At 44.3% G+C, this 27,936-nt stretch overlaps 1 protein-coding gene and 1 pseudogene across 1 annotated transcript; both read left to right on the top strand.

The window, feature by feature from the left end:
• Nucleotides 1-12,801: 12,801 nt before the first annotated feature.
• Nucleotides 12,802-19,414, top strand: LOC134376101 (pre-mRNA-splicing factor RBM22-like; annotated as a pseudogene).
• A 4,994-nt stretch (nt 19,415-24,408) lies between these two features.
• LOC134376099 (protein FRG2-like) lies at nt 24,409-26,011 on the top strand. The gene is made up of 5 exons (XM_063094773.1): nt 24,409-24,586; nt 24,883-24,960; nt 25,192-25,269; nt 25,554-25,769; nt 25,884-26,011. Exons 1-5 carry the CDS (start codon nt 24,409-24,411, stop codon nt 26,009-26,011), a joined length of 678 nt encoding a protein of 225 aa, XP_062950843.1.
• The last annotated feature ends 1,925 nt before the right edge of the window (nt 26,012-27,936 follow it).

Here is a 27,936-nt window from a genome sequence, read left to right as displayed (position 1 = left end):
GGTATTCAAGAAAATCTCTGTGAAAAACATTGGCTGAACACATGCCAAGAAAACAAAGACTGCAGTGACTGCACACACCAAGTAATACGGTCTCTGCAGAAATACCCTGGAAAAGCCACTAAGAAAATGGACAGCTACAGCCCTCAACAAACAAGAACAGCAAACACAAGTGTCAAGACAGGCCATCCTATCACTTGGAGCATCCTCTCCCCCGCATCTGGCTCATTAAAGTCCCTAATAACCACCCTCCCAGGAGACACTCTGCTCTGTCCACCAATCCTCACCCTGTGCCCAAAGTTCCTGTACCACCTTGCTGGGGTGGGTTTCCCTTATCCTTTGGAATAGTTTTTCTTCCTTCACAAACCTGAGAATCTCCAGAAGGCAGAAATAATTTGTCTTTTCCTCTCAGTACCAGCATCTGATTGGCTGATCATGAAGGAATAAAAAGTGGGGATAGGGAAAGAAAATCTCAATGTCCAAGGGGTTAGCTTTTTAGGTGAAAGGCAGACCAGATTTCCCACCAGACCCAACACATCCAGTTGCTCCCTGAGAGGCTCCATCCAGGCCCATACCTCAGGCTGTCCTCTGGGAGATGTACCAGGGGCTGATGTTCACCACACACTCCAAGAGATACGGCTGCTGTGGGCATCTTGTCTCAACCCCACACAGCTTTGACACCGAGAATAGGAGGGTGGCTGAGGACACATCATCCTGTCAAGTTTCCAAAGGGGAACCTCAACCCAAAGGCATTCTGATAAGGCGTCTGTGCCTAAGGAAGATAAGAGGAGAGGAGGAGCAAAGATTTTTTTTATATATAGCAGAGTGTGAGGTAATTATTCTATGCTTTCCTGTCATGTGAAATATTAAAAAAGCAAAAACAAATATTTTAAAATGAGCCATCAATTGCTGTGTGAAAATATGATGAACAATTAAAATACTGTGTCTGTTTGAAATGTACGATAAAGAACAAATAGTTGACAATGTTCTGAATTGGAGAGGGGACGTTGGAGAACTGGGAATGCGGAGAAGGAAATGGAAATTTAGGATATTACTGCAAGCCCTAGAAAAGTGTAGAATGAGGCACAGGGTGGTGGATTGGAGACCCTGCCTCCCATATATTTGGAAAAGGCAGACGGAGACCAGCACCCCTTTGGAGTGTTAAATAGTAGGCAGTTAGAATGAAGTGGCTGTCCTGCCCTGGGTTCCTCCCTAAGGAAAAGGAAATCTAACTCAAATGCATTTCTCATAAATTACTTAGAGAAAACGAAAGAAATTTAGGCTTAAGCAACCAGAATCCTCCAACTAAGCTGTGATTACACAACCAGGAAATGTCCCCCCAGGCAGTCCAAACAGGCGACGGATAACTGCAATCAGTGACTTGTAAGATTTACTTTGGTTTGCTTCACCAGAACCTTATAAAGGCCTTTCTTTCAAGCCCCTCTGGTGGACCCCAAACCACACACCATGGCTGGTGCTTTTCATTCACGAGTGGTTGTTTGCTCAAATAAACTCTCTAATATTTTAACTGGCGCCTCAGTTCCATTTTTAACAGGAGAAAGGAGGGACTGGGGACCCCACGCACCGCAGTTCCTCCCATGCCTGAGCCCCACACACCGGGTGGGGATTCTCCCGACGACCCTCCCGCCGTCACAGCACGATCTGGGGAGACGCGGGGCTGCGGCACGGAGCTGCCCAGAGCGGGATCCGAGCCGCCGAAGTCACCGTTCAGGGTCGGGACAGGACGCCCGGGGCCTCGGCTGCCGCCCAGTGCCCACCCAACGGCCTCAGGGGACCGAGGGCCGAGCGGCGCCAGCGGAAGACTCGGCCGCAGACAGACCCCAGAGCTGACCGCGGGGAGGCCCGGGTCTCCCCGCCCGGCCCAGCGTTTCCATCCGCGCCCCCTCCGCATCTTAGGACTCCTTGCCCCGCACACTCACCATTTCCTGGCTTCCAGCGGGTCCCCCGTCCTCCCTAAGGAGCTCCCAGGACCTGCAAGTCACAGGCGACAGAGGCCAGGAAGGAGCCACCTGGGCCACTCAGAGAAGAAGACACAGCTGTGGGGACTGGACTAAACTCAGTGGGCGCCAGACACAAAGATCCCGCGAGATTGTGGAAGGCCGCCCCCTCCTCCCCGGCTGCGCACCTGATTGGACAGAGCTCCAGGCCCCGCCTCCCTCAGGCCCCGAGTGACAGGAGATGGGAGTGTGACACGCTGCTGGATGAGGCCCGAATCACAGACTTTAGGCTGCAACCCTTTTCAGGCAAGGCTTCCTCCCTGCTCTAGGACCTTACCCTGCCAGAGGGCATATTTGTATTTAACCTTGTATAGAAGGTTATATCCACTTACAAATAATATATACTTACATATATGTTATTTAAAAATGGAAACGTTATAATGATATTTTTAAATTTCCGATTTCGTAACCTTCCCGGCCTCTGGTTTTGTGAGTGCAGATCTCTGACCAATATTTCGGCCAGGATTTCAGCAGGGAGAAGCAGCAGCTGTGAGGCCCCAGCTTCTGCAGCCCCACGCTCCAAACTCATGTCCCTCCTCAGATTCTACATCAGCCTCTGGCCATGCCTAGATGGGAAGTGCGCATGCGCAAAGTAAGAGGAAACTACAATTCCCAGAATTCCCTGGAACACGCTCTGCATTGGACCTCATATCCCCCAAAATTACAAGGGGTATCAGCAGATTCTTTACTTTCTGCATTAAAATTGTTTGAGCATTAAGGGTCTTTCCCATGGCAATAGCAATAGCACTTTTTTCGTGTGTGTATAAATGCCTTTATTTGAAACAAATAGTTGAACTAAACAAGCATTTCCTTTCTCCACTCTCAATTAAAACGAAGAACAGTAGGGGCAGACTTCATTTGGCATTACAGTGGAAATATGTGAACATCCCACATCCTTCTACTTGTCGTAGTTGGGGTAACTTTGTTTACAAGCAGTGTTTTTTCATTGTTTTGTTTGTTTGTTTGTTTTTCCCATAGTCTTTCTTACATAAAATATTAACCGCAAGCTACTAGTGTCACTCAAAAGTAAGTGGTCTTCATTTCATGTGTGAGGAAGTATGTTCTACGCTGAAAGGTGAAAGAAGTACTACCGCAACCCACTCTATAAAAACAACCAAATAGCTCAAAGTAGAGTCTTCTATTCTTTCTTTGTCCTGCAATGAAAGGTAGTTCTGGGATCTGGCACCCAGATTTGGATTTTATTCGGACCGTTTACAGCGTTCTCCCATCTGACCTGCGTCATTAGTGTTGTGGGTGATAGTCCGCTCCCTTTGAATCGAAGTGTATCTTCTCCTTCCTCCACTTCTTGCCTTCGCACCCATTTTCCCTGTTACAGCAACTATATGAGGGTCTTTTAGAGTCGCCCTAACCAAAAGGACCTTCCTCAAACTGAACTGGTTCTTCTGGACCTCTTTGCCTAAAGTCTGCACCAGAAAACTTCTTATAGGGCACAAGTCTGTGGAACTTTTTTCTGACTTCCTGTTGTCACTGTATACATCTTTGTTACTGTAAACTGAGCAGTAAAGATCTAATTAAGTTCGGTTACTTGTCGCACTGAGAGCCAATAAGTGAGACAAAAGTAGTGTTGGGGAGAAGAATGTTATTATGGCTGAGAAAACAAGAGAAAAGTGTCAGCCCACCTCCTGGACTTACTAAAGTTTAGAGTTTTTAAAGGGAGGGAAGGAATGCAGGTGAGTGCAGTGAGGTAGTGACAGGGGTTGTCACGGGATTAGTAGGTGGGTTGTGTCAGACGTAATGACTGTGTGATGGACAGGGTCGCTGCACCATGGAATCTGTGGTTGGTGGGATTCCCTTGGGGAAAAAACACCCTCAAAGACAATAACCACAGCCAAGCATTGGAATCTGCCCCATGACCCAAACACCTCCCAAACGATCCCAAATTTGTGATCGATTTTGACATGAGCTTTGGGGGACAAAACATCCAAACTCTATCACAAGTCTTTTTATTTTAAATTCAAAATTGTGGTAAAATATCAGCCTTAAAGGGGGGAGGGGGACATTCTGACACATGCTGCAACAGGGTAAACCTCGCAGATGTCACATTAAATGAAATAAGCCAGGCACGAAAGGACTCCGCCTAACGGCCTCCCTAATAATAACTTTTAACACATTGCCAGTTGCTGCAAACCTATGCAAATCTACAAGCAGCACGCACGTCTTTTATAGCTGATAGCTGAAGAAAACTTGATTTCAGTTTCCCAATTTTTTCTCTAAATTCGTGAGGAAAAAATGTATTATAGAAGCATTTCAGGGAATTAACCAAAACAATACGTTTTCTGGATTTTGCAATGTTTGTGGTGAATGTCAGGTGTTAAAGTGTGTACTCATTATTTATTTTCTCTTTCTAAGGAAATATTTCTTTTATGGCCTAATTTACTTATAATTTTGTATTTTTTTGTTAAAGAAGCACCCTCCCTTTTTTATGTTTCAAGCCTCACAAAACTGGTATCCACCTCTCCCACACACACCTTTTCTTTTTTTACAGATCCTACCTTTATTTGAAATTTTGATCATTTTTCTTTGTAACTTTTTTGAATTGCTTCTGATTTTTTAAAATATGGAATTATTTCTATTTATATTTATCTTAATAAGTGGCCTTTGATGCATCCCCCTCAAGTGCCGCACTCTTTTCTTTTCTTTTCTTTTCTTTTTTTTTTAAGATGACCCTTAAGGGGATCTTAACCCTCGACTTGGTGCTGTCAGCACCATGCTCAGCCAGTGAGCTAACAGGTCATCCCTATATGGGATCCGAACCCAGGGCCTTGGTGTTATCAGCACCGCACTCTCCCGAGTGAGCCACGGGCTGGCCCTGCCCCACTCTTTTTTTTTTTTCTTTCTTTCTTTCTTTCTTTCCTTCCTTCCTTCCTTCCTTCCTTCCTTCCTTCCTTCCTTCCTTCCTTCCTTCCTTCCTTCCTTCCTTCCTTCCTTTTTTTTTTTTCTGGCTCGCTTGTCAAATGTGACTTCTGCTGGCTTCATCTGATTGCTTTGAGGTTCTAAGTATTTAATCTACGTACTCAGAAGGAACGTAAGAACTGGTGAGTTGTGATGTGTCTAGACAGCCCTAATCCCTAACCCCAACCATAATCTATGTTACGGTTATTTCGCGGAGAAGACTGTTCTTGCATTTGTCCGTGAGTAACTCATCTGATTTGGGGGTTTTTAGTTAAACTTCGTTTTGTGACATTGTTCTAAGTTAACTTATTATGCAAAAGGTATAAGAGGTTTGCTTTACTTTCTTGTACTTTAAATTGTTCTTTTATCTTTCTCTTACGGTAATTCTTCTACTGTGCAAAAAAAAATTATCTTTTATACTTCTTGGTGTTCAGATGTTTGGGTCTAAAATAAGTATAATTATTTTGTTGGTTTGGTGCTAATAATTTTGATTACAGCGTAAGATTTTCAAATGTTGGTCATTTAAGTACTTATAGCTGAAATACAATAATTTCTCATTTCATTAGTTGTGTTTAGATTCTGTGTGAGAATTATGACGTATTCTGTATTTTCAATAAGTACTATTTTTTTGTAGGTTTTATAGGGTTTTCTTTAAAACCTTTGCCTAATTATAGTAGTTTAGAATTAATTATCAGTGGTGGTTTTAGTTATCAAATTGTAATAAATTTAAGGGGTCTATTCAGAATTAATAATATTTTTGACATATTTAGAGAGATGGTGGTCGTGTTTGGGTGTACTACAGAAATGGCTACTTAAGATTAACCTGAGACTTGAGGCTTTAGTATTGTCATCTGGGGAGTTTTACTACGAGGTTTATTAATAGAGTTATTTATGATTATACAAATGATAGGCTATGATGAGTGGAGATTTTTAGTGATTTTAAAAACCTAGAGAACTGGTTAATTTCTGAAGATGAAGAGATTGGGCATCTTAGTGAAGATTCTATGAATGTAACCATGTTCTTCTATTCTTACGAAAGCCGATTAATAGCTGTGTCTGGTCAATCTTTGTTAGTATTTTCATTGTTATTGAAATTACCCAAAAACGTTAGGTGGTTAGAAGCATGGCTAGAAAAGTGAAAAAAGAAAGGAGATAAAATATAATTAAATTAGGCTCTTTTGGTTGGAAATGAATGTTGAAGTTATCTTTTGGAAATGAGAGATATTTTTTGGAGTTACTTTTTCTAGTCAGGTTAAGTCTAATAAAAATGATGTTCTGTTTTGGCTTTTTGATAGGTTTATACATGGTGACAAATGTTGGAAGAAACCTAGTGAAATAGAGCCCCCTACACCCTCATAATGTACGCTCTCTGCTTCTGTAGAGTTGCTTGCTTAACCTAAGTAACTCCATTTTACCCCCTGTCTGACCTGCACACTACTCCCACCCGCTTCTGCATGAGATACTGTTGACCTTCTCATAGAAACAAAAGCCGTTGCATAGAAACAGGAACCATACGCAGTAAAGTATTACATGGTAACAGGAACCATGCACAGTGAACTATTGCATAGGAACATACACAATGAAAAGTTGTACGCTTGATTGCTCTAACGGCTCATTCTTGGCTTCTGTGACCTAGCTCCCTGGCTTGCTTTGTGCACCTGGACAAACCCGTGTGCCAACAGGATGTAGTTTTTGCCTTTAAAAATCCCACAAGACCAAGGCCCAAGGCTGCTCTTCCTTGCTTGCTCCTTGGAAGATGGACACTGGCCAGCTGGAGTGAATAAACTGCCCTATTCTGCACAAGTGGCGTGTAAGTGCACTTCTTGTGGGAAGGTTCCTCACAACACTAGGAGGTTGAAAAATGTATGTTTGTATGAGTAGGATTCAAATCTGAGATTAAGTGTGTAGTAGATTGAATTTTGTCCCCCCAAAATTCATTGAAGCTTGAATTATTTCCCCCAAGTATTATGTTTTAGAAACTTAGCCCCCACTGTGACTGTTAAGAGGGTGGGAAATCCTATTATGGTAATTGAAAGGTGGAGCCTTGAAGCCGTGATTGGATTATAGGGCCATGCAGTAGTGAATTGATTAAACATTGTGGTCAAGGGAGTGGTTCTGAGGGCTTTAAGAGAAGAATCTGTCTGTCTCTCATTTGCTCTCTCTGCTTCCACCATCTTGCAGTGTGAGACCCCTGGGTCAGTGTCGTCATCACCAGATGGACTTTGGACTTCCCAGCCTCAGAAACTGTAAACAATAACTGTCATTTTTCTTTATAAATCACCCAGTTCCAGGTATTTTTTTATATGCATCAAAATGGACTAATCCAATATGTTATTAGGCTAAATTCTAATGCTATATTAAGGCCTAAGATACTTATGGCAAGAGCTGAGAGCTTTAGGTAGGGTGGCATAGCCATTTGTGAAATATTTATAGGAGTAATGTTGTTAGAGATAGCAAATCTAGCAAAAATACTACCAATCATTAGATACTCAATTGAATTAATTAAAAGGGGGCTGTTTTCATTGACATGAATTAGAGTTGAAAACTGAGGTTGTTCTAGAAGTGCAAAGAAAATAACTAGAGTACCACAGAGAGTTGTTAGGGAGGTGGCATTAAGTCTGATTACCAGGACTTGGGCATTAGTATAGGACATGTTTGTGGTTTCAGTATTTGAGTCTTTGGAGCAGAAGCGTGTAAGAAGGGGCACAGCCGTAAGTGCCAGGCTTCAGACACTGACTGAAGTGGTGACAGGTACAGCTTTGAACTGGCCTCCTGTTTTTCAAATAGCTTGTTTGTGATTAAGGTTATAAATAATTGATCCAAAGCGTATGAGCAGCAGAGCTTGAAAGAATGCATGTGCAATGTAAGGAGTGTCTAGATGTAGTGGATTGATGATGATAGCAATTATCATGAGACCTGCTTGACTTGACAAAAAATGCAAAATAATTTTATGATGTCATTTGTGTTAGGACACAGGTTTCTTTGAATAAAGTGGCAATAGCAGCTAGGCATACCATTAGTGTTTGTTTTGTTGTTTCTGTTAATGAGTAACAGCAAATGAATAAGAAAATTCCTGCTACAACTTCTGTGCTGTAGTGGACTGGGGCTGAGGCTGATGCAGGGCCTCCTTCTGTTGAATGTAGACACGGGTGAAGGCCAGGTTGGGTAGATTCACTCATTGCTGCCAGAAAAAGGCTGATTAATTGGAGAATATCAGGGTAGGGTTGAGCACGAAAATCTGTTAAAATTCTCAAGTGTTTGAGTGTAATTCAAATCATGGCATTGATAGAACAAGTCCAATATCTCCAATAGGATTATATAAAGTTGCTGTTATATTTGTATCTAATTGGCCATATTATTCTTTGATAAGTAAAAATAATATAATTTCTACTACTTTTCACCTAATGAAGAGTTGGAAGAAGCTGTTAGCAGTAGATAAAATTAGTACGGGGATGAAAAACATAAGTAAATATTTAAAGAACTCATTTGGATGGTTTGATGTTTGGATCTGAATGTATATATTTTATTAAAAATTATATGATCAATCATTATGACAAGAAAGTGCTATGAGCACAAATATTATTGAGGAATAATCTAACTTGAAGCCAAGTGTAAGATTTAAGAATTAAATAGTCATTCGATATCAGTTTGAGGTGGTTATTTCTTGGTATGAATAAATAAATATCAGGGTTAAATTTAGGCAGATTATAAAAGCATATGAAATTGATGTTTCTACATAGAAGTGTAGAAGATATTTTTATAAATGTTAGTAATGGTTATGGTAATTAGTAAAATTAGTATTGTGAGTAAAATTATAATTAAAAAGAGAAGATATTTATTACTTTTATTTGGAGTTGCTCCAATTTTTTGGCTCCAAAGATCAATGGGTTACTTGTACCCTTTGCAAGTTGAACAAGCCATGTTGTCATTCATGGAGGCATGATTTAGCAGTTCTTGCATATTTTCTCAGTAAATAAAACATTTTAAGCTTCTATTAGTAGATTTACAAACTAATATTTAAACTATATTTACAGTATATGGCTTTTACAATAATGTTGTGATTAAGTGAGGAGTAATAGAGGTAGAAGATATATAAATATAAGAGTTTCTTTGTGTGTGAGTGATTGTTTAATGTTGTTAATGTGATATGTAAGTTGCCTCATTGTGTTGTGAAGAATATGTAGAAGGAATACAGAGCTCTTCTTACTATATTAAGTCCTATTAGGGTAATTGTAAAATTCGATCATAAAACTAATGCTAGAACCTCAAATATTTCTCCAATTAGGTTACTAGTTGGTGGTAAAGTTAGGTTGGTTAAGCTAGCCAGTGTTCCTCATGTTACTATTAGGGGAAGTAATGTCTAGTCTGAGAGATAATAGTATAGTTGGGGTATGGATTGATTCATAGTTGGGTTTTTGAGACAGAGCAGTGTTTATGATGTGAGGCCTCAAGCAATTATTAAGGCTCTGGCTCCTATAACACTTCATGGTGTTTGGATGAGAACGGCGGCAGTCACTCATGCCTCATGACTTACAGGTGAATGTGTGATAAGTGATCATAGGTCTGTCTGGTGCAAACAAATGGAGCTTGTAATCATTATTTACCAATGGATAATATGAGTCATTCTGCTATGGACTTGGTGAGCACTTCAAGCACCTCTCTCCCTAGGGAATCCTGGAGGAGGAGGACGGCTTTGAGAGTTCTGGTCAAGATGGTGGAATAGATGGTCCCCAGTGTCACTCTTCCACAAATCAACCAATTTACAACCATAAAAATGTAACATCAGCCAAGCTGGGGCTGCTCGAGCTCAGGGGAAGAGGAGGAGAGACCTACAGAGTACATGAAGGTGGGAGAAACCACGATGAGAGAAAGAAAAAACAGTTCTGAGTGTTTGGGCTGCTGCCGCTTTAAGGCTGGAACTGCTGAGCGCATGGAGCAGGAACCAGCAGAAGCTGCAGCTGTGCCCTTCAGATGGAGATGCTTGGAAGCAGCAGGAGAGAAGAGGGCCTTGTGGCCCCAGGACAGCAAGAACACTAATAGGGTTCCCATGGACCCACGCAGGAGTGAGGAGCCAGAACAGCTGAAAAAAAAGAAGCCACTCAGAGGCTGGTGAGTCATCACAAGGGAACAGTGCAGGGCCAATCCCATGGGAAGCATTTGCAGCACGGATGTTGGAGGAGATGTGCCCACCAGGAGGACACTGGGACACAGCAAGGACAGCTGATCTGCCCCCCAATCAGCACAGGACCAGCCAGAGGAGACTGGTCAGGAATATAGAATTGCATGGGGTGCAGTTTGATGAAAATCTCAGGCCCAGACCAGAGTTTCTATACAATCCTGGTGCACTGGGTCTCTGGAGAGATGGAAGCACCTTTAAGGTCAACCGTTAAACCCTGAGCTGCACAAAAAGCCTTTCCTGGGGAAACAGCTGCAAAGCAGCAATTTAGCTCAACCACAGAGCTCAAGTACTGGTTCCCACAGGAATTCCCCCATTTTAGAAGTAAGCAAAAGACAAAAAATTAGTTCCAGCCCAGGCACACCACCAGTGTCTTGGGACCTACCAGGGGACATGAGGCATGGACCAGGGACTGGACCCTCCCTTCCACAACCAGGCACACCATCCCAGTGCCTCAGGGCCTGCCTGGGGACCCAAGTCATGCAGAAGGGGACTGGACCCCTCTCCCACAACCAGGAACACCACGCTGCACCTCGGGGCCCACCCGGGGACCCAAGGTATGGAGCCAGTGACCAGACACTCCCCACAACCAGGCACACCACCAGCACCAAGGAGCATGCCAAAAACATCACCTCCATGTGGATGGCCCACCACAGCCACCACAATAACCATGGCTGCCACAAAAACAGCTAACACCACAACCACCATGCAGGTGGTCCACCAGCCACTGGAGTGTATTGACACAAGGAGAGTCACCAGCAGAGATGAAGAAAGAAGGAGGATGTCTCTCTCCAAAAAGCCCATTTCAAAGTGACAGAAGAAGCATCTGCTCTATGATCACATTGGGGGACCTGATCACACCTCTCAGCATTGGACGGATCATCTAGGCAACAAATCAACAGAGTAACCATTATTCTTTCAGAAGGAGAGAAGAAATCTAGGGTAGTTAGAGGGGGAGGGAGGAAGGAGAGAGGGATGGGGAGAGATTGGACAAGGGGCAAAAAGAATAATTATGATTTGTAACAATATATATGCTAGTAATATTGATTTGATCAACATATATCAATGTTGAACCCCCCAAAAAGAATAATCAATTTTGACTCAATAAAAATTAATTTTTAAAAAAAAGAAATAAAGACGATGGCTCTGACCCCAAGTCAAACGGATGCCCTGCAGGCATTGCTTGAACAGAGCCCCTACCCTGGTAAAAAGTGGCCAAAGAAATTGGTGTTCCTGAGTCAGAAAAGAGATTTGTTTCAAAACCAGAGAGGACGACGCCTCAGGCAGAGCCAGTCGGGGTCTGCAGGCTCCTCGAGAGGAGAGCAACTTCCTCAGCAGGAGCCACCTCGGCCTTGGACTCAGGAAACCTTACCCAGAGAAGGCAGATGACAGTGGACATCCATTACAAGAGCACAAAACAGTATCCTGCTTCGACCTTTTGGAAAGAAAAAAAACCAAGTTCCCTGGAATTGCCACTAAGGAGGAACTGGCTAAAGAAACAGGCTTTCCAGAATCAAGAATTCATGTCTAGTTTTAGAACCAAGGAGTTTGGCACCCAGGCCAGAGCAGAAGTGGACCCATGAATTCCCTGGCAGAAGGTCCACAGCAGAGACCTCGCCTGACTTTTCAGCTGCAGTAAAGCGGCTTGTGCACTGCCCCAAGCAGCGACCATCATCTTCTTCCTTCCACTTCTTTCAGCAGCAAGAAGTCATTTGTGCCAGCTCTTCCTCCATCCCACATGTCCTTTGGTCTTTGGGATCCCTCTGGGGGCTGAATGAGCAGGCACTGAGGCTCATGATGCTCCAGCTCACCCAGGCTATGCCAGGAGAACTCTCTCAACCTGTTCTGACACTTATGAGTCACACGTCATTGGCACCAGCTCTAGGAGGGGGCTGTCACATACTCAGACTCCTTTCTGGTGTGCATACCAAGGAAAGTGCCGGGATGACAAGGACAATGGGCACACTGGCCGGGCAGTTCTGCCCATAAAGGGGCAGCCTCAAACAGATAACACTGAGGAACACTCACAGGGCCTGGCTCAGCACATCCCACCTCATGCAGTGGTGCAGTGAGGAGCCCAGGACATGATGGTCCAGCAGGAATCTGGAGAAAAGGCACCTCAGCAGCCCGCACACACCCAGTCACCCGTGTGGTGGCAGCAGCCAGTACCAGCTAAGAAGCCATCTCATCTCGTGAGCAGGCAGACCAGCATCATGCACAAACCTCAAGCTTTGAGATGGCCCCTTGCGCCCACACAGTGTCCTGTAGTGAATCTGGATCCACAGCAGGAAGCCCCTCTACCACCCGAACCACCGCTCAGTGAGGAAGAATTTCGGGCTCTGCTCGACACGCTGCAGAGCTCACCAGGGCAGCAGCTGGAAGAAAGGATGGGGTCCTCCTCACCACTGCAATCCAGGCCTCCTTCCCATGGGGGCAGAATCAGTGTGATGCAAAAGAGGACAATGTAGAAGGAACACATCCTGTTTGGAAGCCAGACTAACACAAGAGTAAGTACCAACCATGTGGAAACCAAAAAGGAACTTTTTTCTCTGTCCTGTGGGCATCACTTAACTTCTGTTCTCACTTAATGGCTTAAATGATTGTTTCCAAGCTCCATACAGCCTCTGGGGGCACCGGGCACCAGGCAGTGGATGCCTTTGGTGAATTCTGGTGACCTAAAGCATTATCATCACAAGCATGACCTCCCTGGCAATCCGGACAGTGCACAAGCTGGAACCCACTGAATCAAGAGTAGGTCTAAGGGGATCACGTCTACACTCCTGTCCTTTCTAGCAAATTTGAAGGCAGTTGGATGTGTAGTAAATAAGTAATGAAAAAAGACTGAAAAAGTTAAAATAGCAACTTGATGAAATCATTGAACATAAGCCTATGAAAGCTAATCCTCCCACAATGATAGCATTTTTACATATATGTACATACCTATCTACCCATAAAGCTGCCAATTTTATAAAAAATAAATTATATGTCATGTTTTTTTTTTTTTTTAAAGAAATAGTTCTGTCCCTTTGAGCACTGGAAAAGGGCCCACAAGATCAAGTCCTGGTCCTGGATGAGTTGAGCAGGGACTGTCCTAGGAAAGGGGGAAGGGCTAGGTCAAAGCCCTCTGGGTGCACTGGTGGCAGTGGGAGTGTGGGAGGGAGAAGGTGAGATCCAGATAGAGGAGCAGCCAGGGCCTGAGGATTCTGGAGTAGTGGGGCCAAGGACACTGATGGCTACGCACCCCTGAGCAAGCAGATTTGGCCAGATCTAGGTGAATCTCTGAAGCCCTGGTGGGAGGGTCAGATGAGTCACTGAATTGGAGATACCTGGGGTGCCAGGTAAAAGAAGCCTCTTTTTCCTAATTGAGCTGCACCTCGGAAGGGGGCCAACCTTGACAAACACATTTGGCCATTGATACATTTGACAGAGGAAGGGAACTAGGCAAGAAGCAGAATCCTGAGGTTTGGCTTCCCCAACTGGATGGCCCTGTGAACAGGACTGCCCCTGAGACCAGCAGGTGGAGTGGGGCTGGGACTGCAAAGTCTGGAGCTGGGGATGCAAACTGCACATGTGTTTGCCAGGAGGCTGCTGAGAGCTCAAGGCCACAGGCCAGGTTTCCAGCCCTGAGCCTACAGCAGCTCAGAGATTCAGGGCCAGTTTGGTTCTTCCCTGCGAGGTTGTGGGCCTCTAGGGCTGGTCAGCCAAAAAGAGCCCCATTTATTCTCTTCCTTAAAGCTCAGGTGGATCAAGATAGGTGAAGACTTGAATGTAGACCATCTGATAATACCAGGTCCTTGTGGCTTTGGGCACCCCCTCCATCCAGAACCAGCCAGCCCCTTCTCTCTCCTACTGCCATGAGCAGTAGCGTGGCTCCTTCCAAGCACTGTCTACTTTCTGCTTCCCCACCACTGCACAGTGCAGCCTGTGCACCAGCACCTGCTTGGCAGCTGGTACCATGCAGCAGCAGCAGAATCCTCACCCTGAGCACTGGAGGCCCCCATACCCTGGAGTGACCAGAGCATCAGGACCCCACACCCTGACACCCTGAACCAGGAGGAAAAGTCCCCCTGCTTTCTTGGCCTCTACCAGCTACCCCAGGTCCCCAAAATGTAGACGTGTGCCCCAGAAGTCCAAACCACTGAGTGTCACTTCCCCTGTGGCACAGTAGACCTTCTTTCCTTACACTTGCTTTACAGAAACTGACCAAGAGAAAAAAGGAGTCCACTGTGCACTAGACTGCAGAGACCAAGGCCCCTCAAGGTCTCAGGCCTTGGTGCCTGTTCATCGCCACTGCTCCAAACACAGCACGGTCCTGTCGACCAGTCCTGGGTACTTCACTCAGAGACAGGTGCAGCAATGACTTTCTCTTTATCTATAAATATATGCATGTATATGTATTTAGGGAAAGTCCTCTGTGTGTATATATTTATATTTATATCCCCCCAAACACACATATACACACACATCCATTGCAGGAACCAACCAGCCCTTCTGCCAGTGACTGTCAGGGAATGGACCAGGGAATGGATGTCAGGAGATCATCCCTACCACGTCCAGGAGCCCCTCAGCTGAATGTCAGACCAGGGCTGTGTGCTTTTGTCCAGGCCCAGCCCAAGGGTAATCATTGGGTGGTAGGAAAACTTTCCTCTTCCCCCAAAGCTCCCCCTGTATCTCACAGGTAGGCAGCAATATATCAGCCCTGAGCACTAGAGGTCCGCACACCCTGGAATGACCAGAATGCCAGGACACCTGGCACCATGAAGAAAAGTCTCCCTATATCCTTGGCCTCTACCAGCCACTCTGTGGCCCCAATATTCACAAGTGCACCCCAAAGCTCCGTACCACTGGCTGCCACCTCACTCGTGGCAGTGTAGACCTCCTTTTCCCCAGATTTACATGAGAGGGACTGACCAAGGAACAAACAGCCCTTACACCCAGACTACACTGTGAAATCTGTGGAGCTGTACCCCACAGCTGGCTGCCAAGAAGGCAAGGAAATGCCACATGGAGACATTCATTGGCATTTCAGGAGCCTCTGGGTCAAATTCCAGATGAAGGCAGTGCCCTCCTGTGCAGGACCAGCTTAAGTATCATCACTGGGTGGCAGGAACGCTGCCCTCTTCACCCAAGCCTCCTCCTCAGACAGAGTTCTTTTCTTTCTAGCACCTAAGGGGGCACACACGGTCTGGTTCCATCCTGGGTGGGTGGAGGAGAACTTTCTGCAGAAGGAAGAAGGACCATGTGGGCACTCTGGGATGCAATGGTGGCGGTAGGAACATGGTCAAGATGGGCCCAGAATGGAGAAGCAGCCAGAGCCCAGGCCGGGCAAATCTGAGAATCACAGGGGGCTTCTGAGGGCCCAGGATGCTGAAGGCTAAAAACTCCTGTGCAAGACGGATCTGGACAGATCTCTCTGGATCTCAGCATCCCATCTCGGGCATGGGGAGTGAGCTCAAGGTGCCCTGAATTGCAGACACTGGGGGTGGGGCCAGCAGAGTCCCAGCAGAGGGACAGCTACTGCACACACCTGAGTGAGCAGGCTCGGTGGCTTTTGATGCCAGCATCCCAACCTCTATGGCCATGACAATCTGAAGGAGCCCCATCTCCTCTGTTCTCATAAGCTCAGGTGGGTCAAGACTGGATAGGACTCGAGGAAAAGACCCCCTGAAAATAGAGGGTCCTGAGGGGCTTTGCAGCCCCCACCACCCAGAACCAGCCAGCCACTTCTGTCCTGAGGCCAAGAACAAAAGCAGAGCTCCTGTTAAACACCTCCTACCCCTCTGGCTCCCCAATACAGCATTGGCGGCCCATGAACGTACCCTGGAATGACCATGGTGGCAGAAACCTCAACCCCTAACTCCTCTAACCTGAAGGAACAGGCTCCCTATGCACTCAGGCTACAGCATCCACTGCAGGGACCCAACAGGCACAAGGGTGACCCAATAATCCAAGCCACAAGTGGCCACTCCCCCTATAGCAGTGTAGACCTCCTGTCTCCAGGCACACAAGCAGGAGCTGACCAAGGGAACAAGTGGACTTTACACCTAGACTGTAGTGTGAAATCTGCATGTGCCCACTTGATACAGTTATGAAAATCCCTGAGTGTGCGGGTGTACATGTGTGTCCCACTTCCAGGAGATCCTAGGCTGAGGACCGTCCTCAGGGCACCCCCTCTTTTTCAGCCCCTGCCCAAGTGTTGTCACCCTGTGGTGGGGCAGGTCTCTTCCCCTGAACCTCTCCATCACAAACAGTTCTCTCATTTCTAACACAAAGGGGAGGGCACACACATTCATATATGTGTGGGAACTTCTACCCACCAACAACCAGTTCTGTGATGGGCACCTGCTGGGCAACCTGTAATTGAATTTCAGAATTTAATTCTGATACTGTCCACCTGGGCAGAGCCTCAGACACACAGATTGAAGGCTCAGTCTCACAAGACTGCCCCCACTTCAGACACCAGTTTCAAGTAGTAAGTTGTCATGTGCTTTTCCAACTGACTGGATACAAACCTGGGGTCCAACCAACCCCTCCTCAGGATTGAATAATTGGCCAGAGCTGCTCAGGGGACTCGGGGATACACTTTAATATGTTGAGTCTTTTACTACAAAGAATATTACAAAGTTAAAGATAAAGAGCCAGATGAAAAACATGAATTGTGCGAGGGATAAGGGAAGGAGCTTAGCACTTCCATGCCCTCTGCAGGTGCAGGTGCACCCCCTGCAGGAATATCCACGTATCCAGCCATGCCTAAGCTAGCAAAGCCCAGTTTCATTTTGTTTTTTTAATATGAGAGCTTCATTGCATATTCATCATTGATTAAATCATAGGCCATTGGTGATCAACTTAACCTTCAGCCTCTCCCCTTCCAGGAGGTTGGGATGAACATTCCAACCCTCTAGTCATGCCTTGGTCTTTCTGGTCCCCATTCTGAAGCAATCTAGGGTTCCCCAACCACAGATCATCTCATTAGCATACAAATGACACCTTATAGATCCCACAATTTCTAGGATTTTAGGAGCTGTGTGCCAGGAAACAGGGAAGAACAAATATATGTATTTTACAATGACTAAAAAGAGGAAAAATAACTAGAACTTTAGCCTATTGTACCATATTGCTTTCTCACAAAGAATACGAACACTGTGAGAACCAGTTGCTGGTCACTGGAGAGTCCCCATTATCTCACCTCTGGGACAGAAGTGAACCTTCTCACCTGGGAGGGGGGTCAACTCAGAATCTCTGACTTGTGTGTTGAATCACAGAGGGACACAGCTAGGACCCACTGGCATGGGAACTCCACTGACAAGTCAGTCACCTGCAGGAGTGGGTTCAGGCACATGTGGCTGGCAGTTTCGCACCACGACCACAGGCCCAGAAGCCTGGACAGCCCAGACAATCCCCTCCAACCAGTGAACTTCTGTAAGGACACTTGGTCTGGATCCAAGGATAGTAAAGCTGGGTGGCCTGTGAGAACACTATTGCTATGTCCATGGGGAAGACTTTTAATGCCTGAACTATTTTAATTTCAGAATTTAAAAAATCTGCTAGAGGCTGGGGTTTTGATGCTTCCTGTTTGATTAGAAACTGTCAGTGAAGTAGAAAATACATTCAGGAATCGTGGGTGTGCATTTGTAGACTTGACAGGCTTACTTTACAGTTGGGGATGTGGGGTTCAGATTCTTTAGAATCTCTACCCTAGTGGAAGTCAGGCACATCCTGTTCCAGTCACCCAAAGGCTAGTTTAAGTGTAGCCTCGAAGGGATTTGGCTGATGTAATCAAAGATAAAATTTTAAATTAGTCAAAACAGGGGCTTTCTGGGTGGGCCTGATTCCATAAAAGAGTAAACTATAAATTTTTCTCCTTTGAAAAGGCTGGGCCTGACGAGACTGTGGTGGTCCTACCTCCCACCTCAGAAGCTATCACTGCCTCTGGATACTCTCAAGGTGGTGACATGTCTGGGATCCAACACCCACAACAGACAGAACTCATAGGATGTGAACTTCCTCATTCTGTGACAGATATGCCTTGGAAAAAACCCATATATCTTAATAGTCAAATAAAAGGACAAAAAAGAAAGCACAGCCAGCCCCAGGCTATTTACAGTGTCTCACTGGTGCCCTGGGGTCCACAAGCATTTCTAGAAGACTGAAGTGTGTCAAACCTGCAGTAAATTAAAGAATGTCTGTCCTATCCGCCTCTTAGGCCTAGAGTATGGTCTGCTCACTCAGGTTCATGATGTAACTGTCTTAAGATGACATACCACAGTCAAATATCAACAAAAAGAACCACGCACATAACGCGTATGAATCTGGCCCTCACATCATGAGCAGGAGGGGTGACAATTAGGTTTGTATCTCATGAATATTCTAAGTAAGTAAGTAAGTAAATAAATAAAATAAATAAATAAATAAATAATAAAAAAGAAACACACACAGAATATGAAGGAAGAGATTTCTTATTGATGGAACACAGCCAATTGATGTGCTGGGGAAAGCCACATCCACCTGTGACAGGCTGCTCAGGCTGTCCCGGACCGCATTCTACTGTAAAAAAGAATTGGCCCCACATTTGCTCCCTCTGGGTGAGAGGAAAGTGCAAGAGAGAAGAGAAGGGTCCTTGCAGACATGAGAAGCCTACAGATGCAGGTGATACCTTTGGTGATCAGAATACTAAAGGCCAATATTTTGGAATCGATGACCATTTTGCAGACAATCTTTTAAAGTGAGCTTTGACCGTGCCTTGTCTGGACCCACGAGAGGTCAAGATTATCACCACAGTAGATGTTGGTAATCCGGGCATTACAATTACTGAGTTCAGAGAGAATTCGATCATCACTGTTGTACAGAGACAGCAGTGTGTTCTCACCCAGTTTGCAACAAGGCAGGCTGCAGAAGTGGCTGCTGATTAATTAATGAGTTGATTATTAATGACCACAGACTCAATGTGAAATGAGAAATATTTCAAGCAGCCAGAGGAAAAGAAAAAGGAAAGAATGAAACTGTAGCCTCTTGGATGAAGCTAGAACCTGTTCTATGACTGCCAGGAGCCTTTTTTTCCACCTGCAGCAGCAGAAGTCCCTTAAAACTCCAACATACCCCCACGTGATCCTCCAGCTCTGGTGGACATTGCCCACACCCCCCACACACCCCGCCTGGTATTGCTCTGCCTCCACGCCCAGGTTTTGAGTCGCACATACTACACCCAATGAAACCACCCCCTCCTTTCATGAGGACTCCAGGACCAATCTGCTGTCTTTCTCAGGACTCTCAGAGGATGGGGACTTATGCTTGAAAACACAGGAGTTTCTAACACGTTATCACCACTCTGGCACTCCATGGAAGAAAAGGCACTTAAAATATGCAGTACAGTCATTCCTTGGCATCTGCAGGAAATTGGTTTCAGGACCCTTGTAGCGACTAAAATCCAGGGATACTCAAGTACCGTACATTAAATGGGTAGTGTTTGCATATAACCTAAACACATCCTCCCTTATACTTTAAATCATCTCTAGGTTACATATAATACCAAGTAGAATGTAAATTCTATGAAAATAGTTGCCAGATGTATTTTTAAAAAATTTCTACCACTTTTATTGGTGGATTATAATTTTTACTGATTTGGGGGTATTTTTGATCTGCAGTTGGTTGAATCCTCAAATCTGGTGCCCAGTGATGTGGACGACCAATTGTAGATGTCTTGTAAAGTACGTAACAGATGTCTTTTACACCCATAGGTGAATTTTACAGTTACCCAAAATTCAGTCATTTACACACTAATTATAGATGTTTTTCATAGCTTCTTATAAACATTATATTTTAATGCTGTTGCAAATTTTAACTCAGTTGTCTTATAAAATCAACTAATATAAAAATAATTTTATATGGCATTATAATGTTTTATTTAAATTCAACTTAAATTTATGTACTTTAGTTAGGAAATGTCTGCGTGTCTACCCCTCGCAGGCATTATGTGGGGTTTCACAGTCTGCACAGTCACCACATCTGGGGAAACTCTGATGTGTCAGACACAGGCTGTTCCCTGCATAGCTTTTCCCTCCTCAGGCAGCAGCCAAGTCATGAGAGAGTGAAAGCCGAGTGTTCCCTACAGTAGAGGCTCTTATTCCTGGGCACTCTCCTCAGAGTAGGAGGACACCAGAAGGCTCTTTTAGGGGACACTTACTGGGACATGGGCTTAGCCCTGTAAGATGTGAGGATTCTGACCAGTAGGTAGAGACTTCTAAGGAGGGAGGATGAGGCAGCTGTTCTGAACCTGGAGCCCCACCATGCCTTGTCCCATCTCATAAAGACAGTTCCGAGGGATTGTTCTGGAACATGTCTGGACAGTGAAGCTTGGGGAACAGTGTAGGCTTTGATGAGACTCAGGTGAGGTCTTCTGTGGGGAGACAGGAGGTTAATGCTCAGCATCTGGGCTGGTGTTCTGTGGCCAATTAGGGTGTCTGGTTGGGTCAAAGTCTATTTTTACTAGGGAGGAGACAGGAAAGTCTGGATGGCTCCCAGGTCTTGTTTCTAATTTTGGGGGGGTGGGGGGGTCTTGAAAGGGCAGAGTCTTAATATCTTTGGGAAATTCTAGAAAGTCTGATTGGGAACCTGGGAAGACCCGTTGCTTGGTACCTGAATGCTCAGTGTGGAGTCGGCCACATTTATGCTTGGCAGGCAGAGAGCTGGGTTTGCATCCATATCAGCATAGCCTTGTGCCAGAGACTGAAGAACAGGTGGCTCAGGACAGGTGTCTTGGTGGCAGGCTGGTGAACATCATGAGTTTTGTTGGCTGTCAGCCTGGCAATGAGGGTTGGGTTCTGACTAAAGTGCTTGGGTACAGCATGGGGCCAATCAACAAATCCACCCCCCCATCCTTCAGCTCTCCCTGAGCTGAGAACCCAGTACACGACTTGGTTGAGGCTTTGCCAGGTAAATGGATCTCATCTCAGGTTTCGTGACAGGTGGCTGGCCTGTGAGATCAGATCCAAGACAGGTGTATTCTTGGATGTATAAACTGGCATCAGCCTGCTAAGGTGATGTGGGAGAGATGATATAAAATAAAACATATTGGAAACTCCTCTCAAAGAAGAATAAAAACAAACTCAGTATAGAAACACAAATGATCATATTTTACTTAAAGAAGCAATTCAACTTTATGATTGAAAAAAGTAAATTACAAAATATATGTGTTTTGTGTGAACATCAGTTTGAAAAAGAAAACATTTCCTAATGCTGTTTTTGTTTGTTGGTTTGTTACAATCAGTAAAAACACACCATCTTGTACATGCTTGTAGGGAGTATAAACAGCCAGTGGTCTATGGAACGAGAACTAAAAAAGACATTGAGAGTTGAAAAAGGAAAGCTCTTGCAAATAGGATTCTACTTTCTGGTGTTGGTGTGAGCAGGACTGAAGTCATGTTGGGACCTAAAACATCATGGGCTTTAAAAGATTTTAAAAGGACATAGTGTTTTTCTTAGAATGCATTTCTCTGAGTTCCCTCTTATCCTGTGGTTATTTAACATTTTGAAACTTGGTTATGGGACAAGATGATATTATTCACATTAATGTAAAGTTTGTTTTCCAGCCAGCCTGAAGCTGCAGACTTGCCAGAAGGAACAAACTATCCAGACCCTGAAATAACAGCAAAGATGGGAGCAGAAGCCAGATGGAGTCTTGGAGAGACTTTGCACTTCGCCCCTTGCACATTTCCCTCCCTCCTGCTTTTCATTTTTCAAATTCTATTCCCTCAGACCCCTCATAAAAAAACTCAGTAAAGGAGAGTCTTTCAGATGGTGTTGGTCCGGCTGTTCTTCAGGTTTACCAGGGAGATGGCTTCAGTCTGGTCATTCTCCTTCAGGTTGCTGGAGAGATAGTTTAGCCCAACATCTCTCCTCAGATCACTGGGATTCCTGGACAACAGCTGACTTCCAACTCCAACAACAGTTGACTTTTGAGTGGTTTGCTGTTGAAAGGGGCCAGGCAGCTGGACTGTGCCCTGTCACACTGGAAGGCATCTGATAATAACACCTGAGCACATGCACCGTGGTGTTGGTACACATGTAAATAATAGCAAACAAACAAACAAAGAAAAGTACACATATGAGAAAAATCTTTGTGGTCATCCAGACCTTTAATACCTACATATGAAGGGCATTGCTATAGGTCAAATGTGTGCCCCAAAAGTTTATATATTGGAAACTTCATCTCCATTGTAACAGTGTTAAAAGAGTGAGAAATCCAATCATAGTATTTGAAGGTGGGGCCTTTGTGCAGTGATTGGATCATGAGGACTGTGCCCACACTAGTGGGTTGATCGACTCATGAAGTAACGAGTTATCATGGGCGTGGCTCTCATAGCTTTATAAGGAGAGCCAGAGATTGTAGGTTAGCTTTCTTGCTCATGCCATGTTCATTTTCATTTTCATGTGCTCCCCTGTATCACCACAGGAACTGTAGAGAGTTCCCACTGAGAAGAAGGTCCTGTCACATGCACCTCCTGGACAATGGACTTCCCAGCTTCCAAAACTGTAAGAAATACATTTCATTTCTTTATAAATTATCTAGTTCCAGGTGTTCTCTTATAGGAAACAGAGAACAGACTAAAACAGGCATAGACATGAAGCAAATCAGGAGACTTGTAAAGAGCAATTAGCAGAAAACCAGGGAGGAAACACCATCAGAGAGTCGTAAGATTCCCTCATTACCCCTCGGTTTTGCTGATGCTTTAGCTGAAGTTCCCTGGGAAACTTCCACAGTGGAATCTTCCTCTGTGGTGTTTCTTTCCTGCAGAACCAACCATGTTATGTGTCTAAATGTGTCTCACCTCTTGTCCCCACCTGGGTCATGGGAAGCAAGGACACAGTCTTTGCTTGTGTTTTGGAATGAAGGAAGCACTGAAGGTCTGTGAGCTTCACTTCTGTTAATCTTGTTAAAAACCCTGAGGTCTAGAGTTGCTGAAGCTTCCTTGGTTTCAAGTTTCTCTTCTCTTTATTAGAGCCCAAGGGTTGTGGAGAAGGGCCCCACCCCAGCAGTTCACGGGCACCTACTGGTCCTTGCTAAGTGTTCTAAGGCCTGATGGTTTTTCAAATTCTCTTTGGGTTGAGGAGGAGGGAGGTCAGTGAGTCAGCATCAATCACAGGCAGCTTGAAAAGGTTAAGGGTCTTCTGTATGTAGCTACTGGTTTTTTAGGACAGGACACAGACAAGTGGTCCATGAGTTGTCTGAAATTTGATGATGCAATAGTCATATCCACAACCAACTTTAATCAGGAAAACAAGAGAAAATCACCAAAGGTACAAGAATGGGAATCATGATCCACCTGTCTTACTATCTCAGATTTTAAATGCTGATTCAACAGAACACAGCGGCGCTCCCAGCATGACCAGAAAATGCTGTGGCAGAGAGAAAGTTTTCCTCTCCAGCTGGGCTTTTTGTTGCCTCTGAAATCAGAGGTTGATTAGGTTAGCATCGGTACTAACGTAGTGACATCCATGAAATCACACTTGATCTAATTTTTTCCACCCCTTTTAGGACAGAAAGGAGTATTTTATTTCGTATGTATTTTTTCCTGTATTTTTATTTTATTACACACGTGTGTATCTAATACAAAAAAAAAACCCCTATAATTTGGTATTTTTCATTTCCAAACATTAGAGAAAATTGAACATGTATACAATTTTAAAACTGTACATTATTTTCTTTATGTACAAAATATGCAAGCGTACTTCAAAAAATTTATGAAAAAGTAGAAATAAAAGATAATACAAATCTTTCCATGAGTTTTTGTTTTGTTTCATTTTGTTTTGTTTTGGTTTGGTTTGGTTTTGGCAGTTGGATGGTATGGGGATCTGAACACTTCACCTTGGTTTTACAAGCTCTGTCAATGAACTTTTTGAAGACCCCTCGTATATATATATACATGTCAATATACTGTTTGTGTCACTCTGCATGTTGAAATCTGTGCAGGGTCTTAAATACTTCTGGGTGAGAATCGAGTCAGAAATCAGATGGAAATTGTCTCCTGACTTCCTGTATCTGTGTCCCCTGGCTACTTATCCTGCTTTTGGACTCTATGACAGAACCCTTCAAAAATGTCCTTTTACCCATGTCTAGGTCCCCAGTACGATCACAATCCCCAACATTCCTTATTGAGGTGCCGATGCGTGGCAGGAGGAAGGAGTGTCTTCAGCCAGGAGGAGTGAGCCACGCCCAGCTGAGGGGCTTATCAAAGGCAGGCCCAGGAGGCCGACCCCCACTGCGCATCTGTACGTGCAGGAGAGAGGACCTTGCACTTGAACTTCAGCATGGAGTCGGGAACGGAAGAAGCAGAACCTCACTGCTCCCTCCAGCACTGCACTGACCAGCCTTCTTTCCAACAACTCTCCTTTAAAGAAAGTGGCTCAGAGGAGGAGGAGAAACCATCTGAAGAGAAACACAAGACTCTGTCTTTACATTCCAGTGAGAACTGCACTCAGAGGCGAGGTACGGACTCGAGCTGTTCATGTGGAGGCTGGAAGGAAGGTAGACTCAGGGACAGTGAGGATGTTTCTTTGGTAGAGTTTAACTTTGAGACTGGGCTTGGGAAAGGAGTCATCACTCTCCAGGGGCCTTGAGAAATGTGGCAATTATCCCTTGGAAGCATATTCTTCCCATTTACACTTGACACTGACTGAACAGCCTTGGTTGAGAGAATGACCCACAAATACAGATCGGGAACAGACTAGGGGGCTCTGAGGACCTAAGAGGAGGCCAGTCACCTAAGCTCCCTTTTCCTCTAGGACCAGAACTTAATCTGAATGAGGAGGAGAATTCCAAGGAAACTGAGCTTAACGCTGGAAACAGCATTGACAGATCAGGTAAGATTTGATTTTCTCAGGGAGGGAAAGGGACAGGGGATGGGTTAACACAGTTTCCCCTGGGCATGGAATTGGGAGCTCTTGGCAGGCCGGGCCTTACAGATCCTGGACTCGAGAATGAAAGAGCACTGAGTTTTGGGTGCAGCCTCAGCTGCTTGTGTGTCCAGGATGGACCAGGGTTGCTAAGGTGTTCAGCTGTAGGCACTCCCTCAAACTCTCAATTATCCACAGAATCTGAGTCCAGCTCAGATGGGAGGAAGTCCAGGAAGAGGAAAATCAGTTCCAAGGACAGTTGCCAAGATGGAACAGGTAGGTCCTTTTTTGTCCTGAGAGCAGACCAGCAGGAAACTTATACAGGGCTTGGGCAGAAAGGATGTTTCTCAGCGTCTGAGAGGGTCTTAGAGATCCTGGGACTCAGAGAGTGTTTTGGTACCTATGAGGAGCTCAGCCTCATTTCATTATGGAGACTCAGAAGGTCAGGAAGGAGGAGGAGAGACAAGTGGAGTTCACCTGAAGGTGCACGGTGAGATCCTGGGAATGAGGTCTGTGGAGACTTTTCTGGCAAGTCTCTCACTCCCTTGCTTCCTCCCCAGGGAACTGTCTAGGAGATGAGCACAGCTTGACTTCAGAAAAGAAACCAAAGGCCTCTGACCCTGTGAACTTCAGGAAAATTGAGGAGACCTATGACATCCACAGTTGGGAATTGCAGGGGGCCCACACTGGGCACAGCAAGAAGCGAAGATTTGGGTCCCTAAGACACCACCCACCACCACTTCGGAAAAGCCTGGTGACCTTCCTGCGTGCTATGTGTGAGGTCATTTATCAAGACATAGCTCAGGTACAGGCCCAGCAAATCCATTCTCCGTTGACCAGGGAGCAGTTCTCTGATCTTGCCCAGCTCTGGGGGTCTCTGTGCACTGCAGTGCAGACCTTATATGCCATGGCCACCCAGGCGGCCTATGTCTTCCCTGCTGAGGGCTGGCTCATCCCAGCCCCAGAGCATGGTCCTGGAGATTCATCCCCGGATGGAAAAGCTCAGAGTTTCTCCTAGGAAGGAGAAGATCCCACCCCTTCTCTGCACAGGAGCTAGTGGAGTCTGTCAGTTTATCCGATTAGGCTTGAGCTGAGCACCCTGACCCTGATCAGCAGAGGACTCAGCTCTGGGAGTGAGAACAAAGACCTGCTAATGAAGACCTCGTCGGCTTCCTCCAGGTGATGAGCAGTGAAGATGTTAGACACAGTGTGTTAATAATTGACAGAACCTGGGCGGTCGTAGGAAAGGAAGTTGCACAATACACTCAGAATGCTGCACTCAGGGTTTCATCGAGGACAAAGATTACAGACCAATGTCAAATTTTATGTTAAACATTGACATCTTTAAAATATAACAATCATTCATTTTTTAATAATCAGAACAAATATTAGCATAATAATTCGTGTGTTTGAATATTTTAAAGTGTAGCAAAATGAGTATATATTTATATCCTCTGTGAATTGAGAAAAGGCTGTAGCTCTTCACTGTCCCGCCTCAGTCCGCGACGGATTGACGTCCCCACCACTGACAGCGTCCTCCAGTGTGCTGTGCACAGTTCTCAGTGTGAGGAACTCGTGGTGCAGTCACCACACCATGATCGTTTACTTTCTGTTTCCTTTATGTCCCATCTAAGCTAAAGTAGGTAAATGCTAATTGATGTATTGTGTATTATTCAGCTGGCTTATATTATATGACTAACTTTAAACATTACCCCATTTTATAGGTTTCAGTTTGGCATATTTTACTGTAGAATATGAAATCTAATATAGATATGGTCATTTGACTTACATACACATATTTTTATGTTTTATTTTATATATTGTTCTATTTACATTTTACACTGAGTTTATGCACACTTTCATCATAAATGTATATACATTTTTAACAGAAAAATAAAATCAGTTGGGTATTGTTTTGTCATTTGCCTTATAATTTCCATTTAACATAGAGATGAGAAAAATATCAATGTTTTTTGAGTATTTAATATTTTAGATAATTACCTAGTTCATTCATGTGGAGGTTGTTGTTACTGACTGTGCGGGTTAGAGCACCATTTTCTATTTACTTCTGAGTTATATTCACCCTGATTACTCTAGACCCAACAGCTGTTTCTGTAGTTGGGGGACAGCAGTTTGTCATTGCAGTACAAGGGTCAACTCAATAATAAAATATTACAAATCAATTTGAACCCAACACATAGCTTTGAATTATACACAACATACACGCACATATGTACAAAATAATATTTTACAAGTTACAGTTGTGTGTGGGATATAATTACAAAAATACAAAATAAATAATATAAATAAAATAAAAAAGTACGTAGGAATAAATGTAACAAAACTGTGAAGTGTGTTTGAGAAAAAGCATAGAAAACTCCTGACAGTATGAAAGTAGACATAAACGAAAGATCATATTATGTTCTTGGGTAGAAAAACTCAATATTATAAACACATCACTTTTCATTAAGCTATTTTATGAATTTAATTTGATCTCAATAGGGCTGTCATCAATTAGGTATTGAAACTAGGCATGTTATTGTAAAAATCTTAAAGATTAAAACAAATAAAAATAGCCAAAGAAATTCTGAAAAAGAAAAAGTAAAGGTGGTTTCCCTTATGAGCTATGTTGACTGGTGAATAGACTGGTAGATCATTGGAGCTAAAAATTCAGAAATAGACCCAAGTGTGTGGAAATTTTATATAAACAATAAAAGCTACAGTGGGGATGGCATCATTAGCACCGGGTGTTTGGGAATTTGATGTTCCTGTCACAAAGGTAGAAAAATTGATCTATTTTTTACAACCTATAGGATGACGAAGGTGCAATCAAAGATAAATTTGCATGGCTAAGAAGGAAATACTAAATATGCAAATTTTGATAAGGTTAATTCTAACAGGATATACTGGGTTTTTTGAAATTTATGGGGATGGAGAGACAAC

Source organism: Cynocephalus volans, chromosome 4 (assembly GCF_027409185.1).
Source record: "Cynocephalus volans isolate mCynVol1 chromosome 4, mCynVol1.pri, whole genome shotgun sequence".
NCBI classification, from domain to species: domain Eukaryota; kingdom Metazoa; phylum Chordata; class Mammalia; order Dermoptera; family Cynocephalidae; genus Cynocephalus; species Cynocephalus volans.
This window is presented reverse-complemented; position numbering and strand designations above follow the sequence as displayed.